General features: G+C 30.3%; 1 protein-coding gene across 1 annotated transcript; it reads left to right on the forward strand.

Moving 5' to 3' along the window:
* Positions 1 to 7,936: 7,936 nt before the first annotated feature.
* LOC110021284 (transcriptional activator Myb-like) lies at positions 7,937 to 9,737 on the forward strand. The gene is made up of 2 exons (XM_020719723.1): positions 7,937 to 8,162; positions 9,021 to 9,737. The coding sequence occupies exons 1-2, from the start codon at positions 8,009 to 8,011 to the stop codon at positions 9,617 to 9,619; spliced, it is 753 nt and encodes a 250-aa protein (XP_020575382.1). The 5' UTR covers positions 7,937 to 8,008; the 3' UTR covers positions 9,620 to 9,737.
* Positions 9,738 to 13,025: the final 3,288 nt, after the last annotated feature.

Genomic DNA, 13,025 nt, shown 5'->3' on the forward strand with positions numbered 1-13,025 from the left:
GTTCTAAAAAACTAGCGAGGTGTAAATTAAGATCTTCATTTGGTGTACCTCCAAATTGATTATTTTGTACCATTTGGGTAATAGCAGGTTTGAGCTCAAATGAATTAGCAGCTACATTAAGATTTTGGATAGATAAGTGAATTTCATCTGCTGTAGGATTTGCATAATCTCGTAGAGGTCTAGGTTAATGTTCATTTTCTATTCCTTGATTGTTCACATTGTTTGTCATTGTGTCAAAATTTCTAGGTTCTTTTCTTAGTTTTCTAATTCTCCTAACAATGCGTTCTAATTCTGAATCATAGGGTATAAGATTTTCAGGTCCAAATTTACGCATACAATTGAAGTCAATACACAGAAAAAAACAGTTAATTAAATATGAAAATAATTTGTAATTCAAGTAAAAGTTTTCTAATGGTCCTAATTTGTCTATTACTCTAATTATGATTTTTTTAAAACTAATTTTTACTCCCCAGCAACGACGCCAAAAACTTGACAGCAACTTTATATATGCTTAAAAATACAAGATTTTGATACTGCTGCTAGAAGATTTAAATCCCCAGCAACTGTGCTACAAATTTGATAACGGTTATAGATTTGATAAAGATGTGTGTAAAACATTCAATAATTGCAAAGGGACACTTATCAACGCAAGTATATGTATCGCTCAAGTAATATAGGACTCTAATAAAGTCCTGGATATCGATCCCATAGGGAGTAATATTAGAGGCTACAAACTAAGATTTATAAAATCAACTCTTAATCACAACAATATAGTTCAATTTGCATATTTATCACTAATAGACAATTAAAATAAAAATATAATTTTAATAAACTCTTAATTAACTAATTCTACTAATAAAGTTTCTAATGTGAAGTTCAATATATAAGAAAGCATTCTTCTCCTTATCAAGAAATTTAAGTTAGTAGATAAATTGAATCAATTCAAATTGTATTGTGCCAAATAGGAGCATACCTATTCCTTACCCTTTTGACCAGGCATAAGCATCGACTAATCCTATGCTTGGTTACTGAATCTGCAGCTAGGCTGAGAGGATACCGGCTCTCACTTCAAAGCTCCCACGTTCCCCTCGCCTGAGAGCTAACATCTACACTTAAGCACACAAACGATATGACCGAATTGAGGATTTTAGTCTGTCACTCTAAAATCTCCAATTCTACGCCCGATAATTTTTATCTCCCTATTTATTTGCACCCAAATTTCAAGAACTTTGACCTCTTTAATTCTTGGTTGTAATCTTCACTTTAGTTGTAAAACTCAACAACAAATCAATTGGTCAGATTGAAAGTAAATTAAGATTGAAGTGAAAAGATCATCACAACTTCTTTAACATTCTCATGGCACAACCAATTCAAATTACCATTTCACAAAATCTCAAGACAAGGAGAAAGACAGCGAAAATTACTCAAAACTCATGAAGAAGATACGATAAAACTTGGAATTTACATATAAATGCAAAATCATACAAACTTCAATAAGTAAATACCACTTATCTCTAATTCCTCCCCAAGTAAACTCCTTGAAGTTCCTCTAAATCTCTTCATTTCTTTACAACACACATAATTCTCCTTCAAAGCGGCAAGGAGGAAGAAATCTCTCACTCTCCTTCCACTCTTACAATCTCTCAAAGAATTCCTCACAATACTAACCCTAAATTACACTCTCTACTCTCTAACGGACACACGTGGACACCCCCTCTCCCCCTCCAAATTGTTTTTTTTTTTAAGTTGTAGAAGTGTTTTCAAGAGTTGCACAAGCGTCCCTTCAAAAATCATCCACATTCAATGCATCTGTTGAGAGCCGACGTGCTCGCCGTCGGCGGCCTCGATGACACCGTCGACGACCTTCTAGAATATTTAATTTTGGACTCTCGAGAAAAATTCGTCGTTGGCGGCGTCGAGCTCACTGTCGGCGCCCAAGATCAAATCTTCATGTTTTAGTCCTTTTTTTCTCTAAATTCGCTCTTTTTTGCATCTTTTTGCTCCAATGATCATAATTCAACATATCCCAATGATCTTTTTGCTCCAATGATCATAATTCAACATATCTGCAACAAAACATCAAAAATACCTTTCTTTAAAGTGCAATATCATCAAAATCAGGGGAAAACAGGTATGAAAATCTCAACATATTTTTCTTTTGTTAGGTATCGATACTTAGGACTCCATTAGAGCCCTTTATTACTTGTACAAAACGTATACTTGCGTTTGTAACCTAATGACCATTTAAAATTGAATACATACATCACTTCACTGGGAGTGAAAGCTTTTAAAGATTTAAAAGAGAAACTGATTATACTGATGAGAAATTTTGTTGTGATTGTCCTGCATATTTCCTAGTCTCGCTGTCATGTATATTAGGGTGTTGAAAAACATTACTAGTATAAAACCACATCAACTAACTTCATGACCAGGTAGAATTAGGGTCTTTATAGCTTGGGATGACGGATCCATGGAGTTTTGACCCGTCTATCTCTACGCAATTATGATTTCCTTACCTCTTCAATGGTAAAACCTTTAAGCCCAGTCTTCCTTTGACACCTTATTGATGTTGTCTTATCGGCTCTTATTATCGATCGCTCATTTCTAATACGGTGATTTACCTCTGCCCGTATGACCTGTTTATGTCTTGAAGTATAGGAATGTTCTTTTTGAGACAACTGGATTATTTTGCTATGTCCCTTCTATCGACAGACCACTGTCCATTTGTGGATGTGAGGTATTCACCCTCTCGATTTTTGTTCATTATAGGTTTTAGAAGTAGTAGGATGTTTCTATTTGAGATGACATTGTTCCTTTAATATACCTATTTCATTAGTTATCATAAATTTGTGAGCAAGGCTCCTATTATCGAGAGTTTTCATGGGTATCTCATATGATGTAATTAACCAAAGGGACACTACACTTAATATACACATTTTGTTTCTTTGGTTGTATGGGTTACTTTTGTTGGGAACTTTCTCGATGATTTATGATTCAAGTTATCTTGATCCAAAATTATTTGGACATACACTCTTGACCTATCTCACGAGAATAACCTTACCTAAGTTCTCCATGTTTCTTTTAACTAAATTTGTTCACATGTTTTTTTTCTTAATTTCTCCCTTTTTCGAGCTTCCCTCTTTCTCCGATTCGTCTAGATGGTTCAAAAAGTGGTAGGAAAATAGATTTTTAAGATGATAATTAAACAAGCTGGTGATTTCAAATTTTAAAAACAACCAAAACATTTTCGTTGCAGTTTTTCTTTTGTCTTAATGGATTATATGAGCATTCTTCAATTTATATAAATTTTAGCTCAGGTCTCATTTTATTTGAGCTCATTTGGGTCACTTATTTTAAAACTATCATTTTGTTATTGAAATTATTATCTTTTTCTCTCATGATTACCTTTGAATCAACGGGCCTCTAAATGAGGTTAAATTTAAGCACAGAGAGATTCAATCAAAAGATTTCAATGATACAGACCCAATAATGAAGTTTATTTCAAAAAATAAAGACTCATTCAAAATTTTTATATGGGACCATTTTTATAGAAAGCAATATGTGCATAACATTACCTAAAAATGGGGTTCAGGAATCAACAAACGAGTTTATATACTTCTCAAACGTGATTACGAAGACAATGCAACTGCAAACTGTATTTTTGATTACTAGATTGACCTGTAAAAAAAAAATTAGAGTTTGTAGAGCATTAAGCATGCATTGAAATTTGAACATAAAAATTTAATCTAAAAATTATTTCAAATAATTTTTGAACTTGTTTGTATGATTTTTATATATGATAATAAACATCATGAAACTTTTTGAATGAAGCTTCGAGTCCTACACTGTTCCCGGGAGAAGAAACAATAATTTTGGAGTTTATGTTGATCAAGATTAATTTCAGGATTTGGTTAAAAAGAGTTAATTTTGGAGTTTGTTTTGGTAAATTTCAATTTTCATTAAGTTAAATTTTAGTCTTATCAAATTAAGGCTTAAGTTCAAGATTTATCTCAGGTGAGCTAATTAAATACAAGATAGGAAAAATAATTGACTGAGAACTGAGATCAACAACGAATTATTGTTCAAAATAGAAAAAACAGACCATATCTTGCTCAACTTGGCGGATTTGGTTCAACTTTGAAATAATTATTGAGTTTTTTTTTTATTTTAGAAACTTTAATCTTAATTTTTTTAATTTTAGATCAATTATGATCCGTCTTAAATTAAAAATCATAATATTCACATATCTAAAATTGAAAAGCATTAGGGTTAGAAAAAAAAATCACTTGGAAAGACAAACATTGAGCATAAAACATGCTTATTTTGGGTTATTTTGAAATTTCTAATTTTGAAGTTATGGTGAAAAAATAAGAAAGAGAAAAGTAAATTATGATTCTAAAGTTGTTTCATTTCAAAAATTTTAATCATAATGGTATGTTTTAATTTTCTTAAAGTGAACCAATTAAGCCAAATTATATTTCAGCTCAATTTTAATGAATTTTAATAAGAGTTTTATTGTTTTGTTCATAGATTAAGAATTCGGATTTTACTTTATTTGATGATATGTATACTTATCTATCCAAACTAATTGATTACAAACCCTTACATGAAACTTAAATATGTTCGTACGAGTTTATTTGAACAGAAATCAACAAATTTTAACTAATGTGATCTAAATCCAAACAACCAAATAATATGAGAGCAATCAATAAAAATCTCAACAAAATAAAAATTATATAGGTTCTTTGTACAATAATACATTGATTTAAATTATTTTTATATTCCTTATAAAATGCTTTCTCATTCCTTATTCAACCATTTCTACTAAATTATTATTTGGAGTTTTTCATTCACTAATCATAAAACGAATTTATAAGATTTTTGGATTAGTTATAATGCTTATTATATGTTATAAATAATATATGGAACTTCGATTTTTGGTTGACCATTCATTTTGTGTTTCATAAGGAGCATAACAAACTTAAAAGGCTTTCAAAGATTTTCCTAGAATTTAGATTATTTCTTACATCAAAGGATAGGAAGGTGTTCAATATCAAAATAATGGGCGATTGAGGTTGATTTATAACAATGTAGTTTGATGGGGGATTATCAAACTTGGTTGGAGGCATATTATTTCAAGTATGAGGTGTGAAGTAACAGGGAGCAGTGACAATAACAACTAAAGCATTTAGCTATAAATATGGGACTTTATAACAATTTTGTCCATTCTTGGTGAAGTTTTCTACGACTCCTTCTCCTTGGATCATGATAGTCTGAGAAAGGTGGGAAGTTTTTTTAGGGGCATAGTGAACTTCCTTAAAATTTTTATACCATTCAAAATCACAAGTTTTTTATTTAGGAGGAGAAAAGAATGAATTTACTCATTAACACCAATTAAAATCAGCCTTGCAATAGTGATTGTGAAGTTGTCAATAACAAAAGGGATATTTACCTTGCTAGCATTTTCAACAAAATTGCTTTATTCCAAAAACATAATTGTTATTCTAATGGTTTATTACACAAGGATCTCTCTAAATTCTCACACAAGGGGGTCAAGGGGAGGGGATAGAGGGAAAAGAAGAAGAAAATTTGAAGTATCAATTGTTTAAGATCAGTGGTGTCGTATTTATCAAATAAGGAATACAATTTCAAACTTTATTATAGTCATAAAAAAATACATTATAAATGAATTTTTTTATTCAAGTTTATTTCAGGCTTACTAGAACCTTAACTATTTTACATCAATTTATTGTGTTCTTAAAAGGGGTTATAGAAAGGTCACATACTTATCACATACCTCTTTAATTATAATTGCCAATATTTTTGTGAGCAACATATAAGAAAAATTTTTGAATAAAAATAACATCTCCTCCTTAGTGTTGAAATATTATAGGAAGAAGTCATTGATTTCATTAATTAGTACTAATTGAGAGTTCTTTAGAAAAAGAGGGAAAGAACATGCAACAGAGTTATATGGTCATGTATAATTATATATGTTGATATATATATATATGGTCTTGTATAATTAGTACTTAATGCATTTGTAATAAGAGACCATGCAAAAGGAATCGTTAGATGTAAATATTAGGCGAGTACAACTTTATGGAAATGTTTACTATGTAGATGTGGGACAAGTGATGACATGTGCACTATTGAGATGATTGATACTAAGTCAAGCTTGGCAAGTTAGGTTGGCATTTAGCTTGCCAAGCTAGTTCGACAAGTCAACTTGGCAGCTAGTGCAAGACAACTGACACATTGTCAAGTTAGATTAACATGTCAGTCTGACTTTTACATTCTAATAGTTATGATAACATCGCGGCTTGCTAAATGGGGTTACTTTGATAAAATTAGTATCTTGGGGATAATTAGACTGACTTGGGCTCACCATGCCTGCTAAACCCGAATTTTGACTCATAAATGTTGAACTTTTATATGCACAATAAGATAGAAATTATTTTTTTTTCTTAACTCTTAAATGATGGATCTCATATTTTGACGACCAAATAAGCTCAAATTATATGAAAGTGATTATATCACATATAAGCAATGCACGTTTCAAACACTTTCTCTTTTTTTTTGGAAATAACCCAATTTATAAAATATTTACATTTTGGTTGTATTTTTTTTTTACATAATTAATATTTTAGATAAGCGCATTTAAAAAAAATAAAATAAAACTAATATGTAGCGCAATATTAAAAAAAGGAACATAAATACAAATAGAAAATAAATAAAAAAGATAAACAATTATTATTTAAAATAAAAAACTAAATAAATCAATTTTTAACAAAGTGCACATGAAATGGAAATATTATGATTTTCATCATAAAATAATCTTAACAAAATTCGATAGCAGATATATCATTCAATTTCTTTATATTCACATATCTAACATCTCGTTGATTTTTTTACATTTATACCATCTTAAGTCTTTCCAATCACATAAACAATAAACAAAATTAAAATATAAGTTCTCATGTATAGATAATTTTGTATATACATAGAAATTAAAATTGAAATATTAAAAAAATTAAGTACAAAAGAAATGATTGGTATGCATGTCAATAAATTAAAATAAAAAATTTTCCCAAATTAAAATAAGGGTGAGAGAGATTTGTACACCAATGAGTACCCTATTAAGATGAGATTTTGATGGGCAATATATAAAGCATTCTAGTGTTATTTCATTGCGTATATCAATTTTTTTTAATCAAATAATTTATTTTATTAAAAAATACTTTTAAAAGACTAAAGTAGATTAATTACAGTTAAGCTCAAGCTCATTTTTTTTTAAAATAATTCAAGCTCAACTCAAGCTTGATTCGAGCTTTTGAAATTCTATTAGAGATCAAGCTCATTTATTAATATCACATTTGAGTTTAGCTCGAGCCTTATTCAAATTCAGTTGCATCAATCATCTCAAGTAGATAGCACACTTGAAAAAATGATTTCTTTTGTTTCACTTTCCACCATAGTGATATCCCATGTGGAGGCATTTAAACACTTGCCCTCTTAGTGAGATATATTGCTTGCACCAGACTAGTGTTTCTCATCCATCCACCTACATCCCATATAGTAATCAATATAGTTGTAGGTAGTTCATTTAATTTCAAAACCGTTTATTTATTTATTTTTCTTCCTTTAGGCCAAAAAGGAATTTGATATCACACCAAAATGATCAACCAAGACTGTCATTGCTTCTGTATATGGATTAAGTTGTTGAAGCAGGAGAGTCATCATAGAAGAATATTTCTTTTGATTAAGACAACATTGTTTAGGAAGTTAAGCTGATAGGTGAGGAGAGGTTATGGGCCAATCGCCATACACGCAAGTATAAAGAATTGGATACTAGCACACACGTAATATAAGACCACATTGTCGTGTATGAAGAACAAAAATGACTTTTCATCCAAACCCTAAACCTAATATTTTCTTCACTGTTATATAGTTGAAGTGGTTCTTATCTTCTTCTGGCTAATTTGTTGCTTATGCGCGTTTTGTTGTGATGGAGAATTTAGATGCCGTGAAGCCTGAGGAAATGAAGGCATGTCCCCGTGGACACTGGAGGCCTGGAGAAGATGAGAAGCTGAGGCAACTTGTGGAGGAGTTTGGTCCTCAGAACTGGAACACGATCGCAGAGAAGCTGCAGGGAAGATCAGGTTCATCATTCACGAGTTCTCAATACTTGCATGCTATATATATAGATATATAATCGTCCTAAGTTAGATAAAAACTTGTTTCATGATTTGGCTGTGATTTTGTCCAGCATAGAAATTAAGAGACTAATCCTTGAGTTAACATATATGAGAGACGAACTGATTAACCTAACAACAAAAGCCAAATGTTTCTCTTTTTATCTTTAGAGAGAGAGAGAGAGAGAGAGATGGGAACAGATTGGCTTCGGATCCAAAGAATAATTCAAAAAATCAAATTTATTATGAATTTTGTGTCTACATCTGTGCATCTTGGCTAAGTGTTCTTTTTTTTTTAGCAAAAATTTTGTCAGCCATAAAGTTAACATGTTTTCAAAATATTAGTTTAGTTAGCATATCTTCTATAAGTTTAAATCCTTAGGCCGGAAGAGATGATCAGTCAATCTCTTTTTCCTTAATATGTATAAGTTAATTATGATGTTAAAAATATATCAATTAAATTGCAGCATATTTTGTTATATAGTGTGATGTATTAATACCATTTTATCAGTTAATCATAAATTTCTTGAAAAAACATTGAAAGTGTTATTTTTGCGGCCATCTATTTCATGGTCAGGCACGCTTCATCAAGATTAAGTAACGTTTGTATGATTGGAATTTTTTTTTTGGCTAACAACTTTTAACCAAATTTATAATAGTCATTTTTCTTCAAAAACTACAAAATCAAACATGTGTTTCAAGTTGTTGTTTTCAAAAACAGTTTTTTTTTTTTTAAAAATGCAACTCAAATTCAAGACTTGATGATCAGTTTTAAATTATATATGTTCATAAATCAAATTTATAAATGATACGAAATTTTTGTAGGAAAAAGCTGTAGGTTGAGGTGGTTCAACCAACTAGACCCTAGAATAAACAGAAGGCCATTCACGGAAGAAGAAGAAGAAAGGCTTCTCGCCGCACACAGGATTCATGGCAACAAATGGGCTATGATTGCCCGGCTTTTTCCAGGCAGGACTGACAATGCTGTGAAGAATCATTGGCATGTGATTATGGCCCGTAGGCAAAGAGAAAAATCCAAGTTTCTATGTAAGAACAACTCATCATCCGAAACATGGCCGCCGGCTTTCTCAAACTTCAGCTTAACTTCAGAGAGAAGGATCAAATATGGGATCTTGGAGAGCACTCATTACATCAAAATGCCATTTTTATCATTCTGCAACGCTTACCGAGCCTGTTCCATTAGTGGTGGATTTGGTGGTGGGAGTGGAAGTGAAAATGGAAGTGGGATTATGAGGAGTATGAACGATGTTCTGAGAATTGGGTGCGGCTCTAAAAAAGCGATTTTTAGTGTTAGTAATGGTAGAGGTGGTGTTCAGTTTCCGGAAAAGAGTAATGATGAAGGTAGCTTTAGGCGTGAGGATGTACCTTATATTGATTTCCTTGGTGTTGGCAAAGATTGCTGAGCAATGGCACCGTTTGGTAATAATTGGCTTGGTTTGTTCAAAAATAAGTTGTGTACAGAAATAGGTATCACTCACCATGTTATTTGTTTGGAATTTAGAATGGAGGTCTGAAGTCCGAACTCCCCTCTGTTTCTTTCTGTTTGACTGTACTGGAGCAGCACACAAACACACACACACACATACACAGAGAGAGAGAGAGAGAGAGAGAGAGAGTAGGATAGGTTTGAGAGATCAGCAAGTATTTGAAGCCATTTTCGTAGCTGATTTTGTGGAATGAATAGTGGGTGAGTGAGTTTATTTAATGTTGCATGATCTCAATCTTCTCTTTAAATGATCATCTGGTAACCTTTTCTTATTGTTACGATCGGTTAAGTTTTGGATATATTCGCTTCTAAGTGGATTGTTAAAGTACGTTAATGGATTTGGAAATATAAACAAACTGAAATACACGTAAAAATTGAATTTTTTTGAATTGAAAAGAGAATTGATTATTGGTTTTTTTAGCCCAAATTCACTTTCTTTTATTTTTCACTCTAAAATATAAGTCAAATAAATGTCATCAGGATTATTTGTCGATTCATGCATGTTGTATATAGTCTGATAAATTATTGGTTAAATGATCTTGCATGATTAAGAAAATTTAACGTGCAAATCACTCGGAAGATGAATCACATAATAGAGTTGGTTCTTGTTGAAACATTAAGTAACTAATTTATAAATTCTAACTGGTTGGCTCTAATTGTATAAGTTATGATTCGGAGAAAAAAAAAATGAATGATTTTTTCGGATCTAATCAAAATTTTATTTCACTCAGTTCAATTTTACTAACAATTAACTAGCACTATAGCAATGGTAGCAGAGAACATGAAAGTTCCATATACCTTTACATTGTTACCGAGTGCTTTGTATTTTCATAGTATACATTCATAAAGCCTATCATTTTTTTTTATTCCTAACAATCATGCGGTCATTATTAATACTGACTTTAAAAAAGTAAATGTATATTTGAATCATAACTTTGTATCATAATTTTTACATTATAAGAACGTCATCCTAGTTTGCATAGACAAAAATTTTTGTGACTAAGAATATGCTGCCCAACCATATTTAGTCAGTCTCATAACTATATTTTATAAGAAACTAGAATGATATAAGTAAAATTATGATTATTGAAATTGAATTTAGTCATGTTTTTATTGAAAAAATTTCTTAGAATTAAAATTTTTACTCTTATTTTGAATGCTGTGATTATTCAAATGTCATTTTGGCAACATCAAGTAAATATTTTAGAACATAACTGCATAACGCCATCGCCTAATAACGTGCATTTTCCTTCAAAGAATAATAAATTTTTAGTTGCTTCATATTTGAATATTATGCAACCGTTGCGTACAACGTTGTGTGGAACTTCGCAAATATATCCTCAATATTATTTTCCCTTAAGACAGGGTAATCCTACCCAATAACGAGTTTTACTTCATCTCGAAATAAAAGGTTTTCGGTTTTATTTAAAGTTAAAGCTCATATTTCGGCTATTTTTGTTATATATATATATATATATATTGTCTTTGTTCATTTTTAAGCATGAAATAGCATACAAAACAAAATATGAAATAACATGTGAAAATGAATTAAGAAATAATGCTAAAGAAACATAAGGTAAAATGTGGAACTTGAAACAACATATGAAAGAGCATGTATTCTTAGCCATGGGTTAGACTTGGTTAAGTTCAAGCTGAGTTGAATTAATTTTTCAGTTTAGAATATATATATATATATATATATATATATATATATATATATGTATTCTTTAAGATCAAATCAAGAAAAACTCAAGAATATTTTGAGCCAAATAAAATAGAAAATGGATTGACTCGCTTTCTAGCAGAGTCAATTTTCAAAGCTATTTCTAGATTTTATGTTTTATAGCCCAGATACTGATAAAGTCTCCAACAACTTATCATGAACTGCGACAATTTTATAGAAAAAGAGCCCAAATTGATTATTTTATCAAAGGGAAATATAATATCAACCGAAAATATATTTGAACAATAAAGCAATGGCAAAGATAAATACACAAAACTTATGTGATTCACTAAAAATGATTCTTATCCACTGAACAAGAACTTAATGAATCCAATAAAAAATGTTTGGATAATACAAAATCTATAAGAAAATTAAAAAACTATAAACATATTCATGCATCTTCTTTAAAACCTACGGAGATCGAATCTCTTTGAAAAATTCAGTTGGGTGCTTATAAATCTTAATCTTACCAAAATATTTAGCATTTCATAAAATAAAGCTTAAGTGAGTGAGAAAATAAGAAATATCATGGCTCACCAAATATCAAAGAATGAAGGAGAGTATTAGTGCGGAAGATGATGGAGATTAAGAACTTGGTTGTTTGGGATTAATTTAATGAGCACAACAAGACAAGTGAGTTGTTCTTAATCACATGAAACATTCAGCTGAAAAACTTTGCCCAGATTTTAATTAGGCTTCGGGCTTGTAAAACACATAAGAGGAATAACATGACTGGCTTTGATTGAAAAAGAGATATGAAGAAGAAACTTTACATAGACAACTTTATATTGGGGAAGCGCAAGAACTCTTTGACAAACATCTTCGCAATCATAATTATCGTGCACGTCAAGTCAACGTTTTTTTTAATTAATCAACCCCATTAATCAGAATAATCTCTTTAAGAAAAAAAAAAGAAATAAGAAATAATATATTTTTTAATAGAAAAAATTTAAATAAAGACACAAAATTAAAATATTGATCAAGATAAATTTTATACACATTAGATTTATATTAAGAGAAGTGAAATAAATTTTTGAATATTAATTATTGCATTCATTTAAAAGTAAAATTATGATCAAAATTTGATGAATATCTTAACCTTAAATTGTCCCCACTTTAAAGTATACCAATAGGTAACCTAATTACAAATTCTTTTATTGATTATGACAAATTTTACATACTTAGAATAAAAAGAATTAGGCTGGGCCTTGTAGGGCTGTCAAAAAAGATCGTTGTTCGCAAACAGTTCGTGTTCGGTTCGTCAAAAAAGCTCGTTGTTCGCGAACAGTTCGTGTTCGGTTCATCAATGATATCGTGTTCAATTCGTTCGATAAATAAACGAAACGAACGTGAACAAAATTTTTTCGTTCGGTTAGTTAAACGAACCAAACACGAATAGTGATGCATTCGTTCGTGTTCGAATCGGTGTTGTTCGAAATACAAAATAATTTAAATTAATTATATATAAAAAATTTATGATATTTTTAAAAATTAAATTTTATAAATTATAACATATAATAAATCAATAATAATATATTAATATACTATTTTAGTAATATACTAATATAGATATTATATATTTATATAATATAAGTTATAT

The sequence above is a fragment of the Phalaenopsis equestris genome, unplaced genomic scaffold, assembly GCF_001263595.1.
Source record: "Phalaenopsis equestris unplaced genomic scaffold, ASM126359v1 Scaffold000129, whole genome shotgun sequence".
NCBI lineage: Eukaryota > Viridiplantae > Streptophyta > Magnoliopsida > Asparagales > Orchidaceae > Phalaenopsis > Phalaenopsis equestris.

Coding starts and splice junctions, on each gene's coding strand:
- LOC110021284 (XM_020719723.1), top strand. CDS start 8,009: ATGGAGAATTTAGATGCCGTGAAGCCTGAGGAAATGAAGGCATGTCCC. Junction 8,163..9,020: donor GAAGCTGCAGGGAAGATCAG/GTTCATCATTCA, acceptor AAATTTTTGTAG/GAAAAAGCTGTAGGTTGAGG.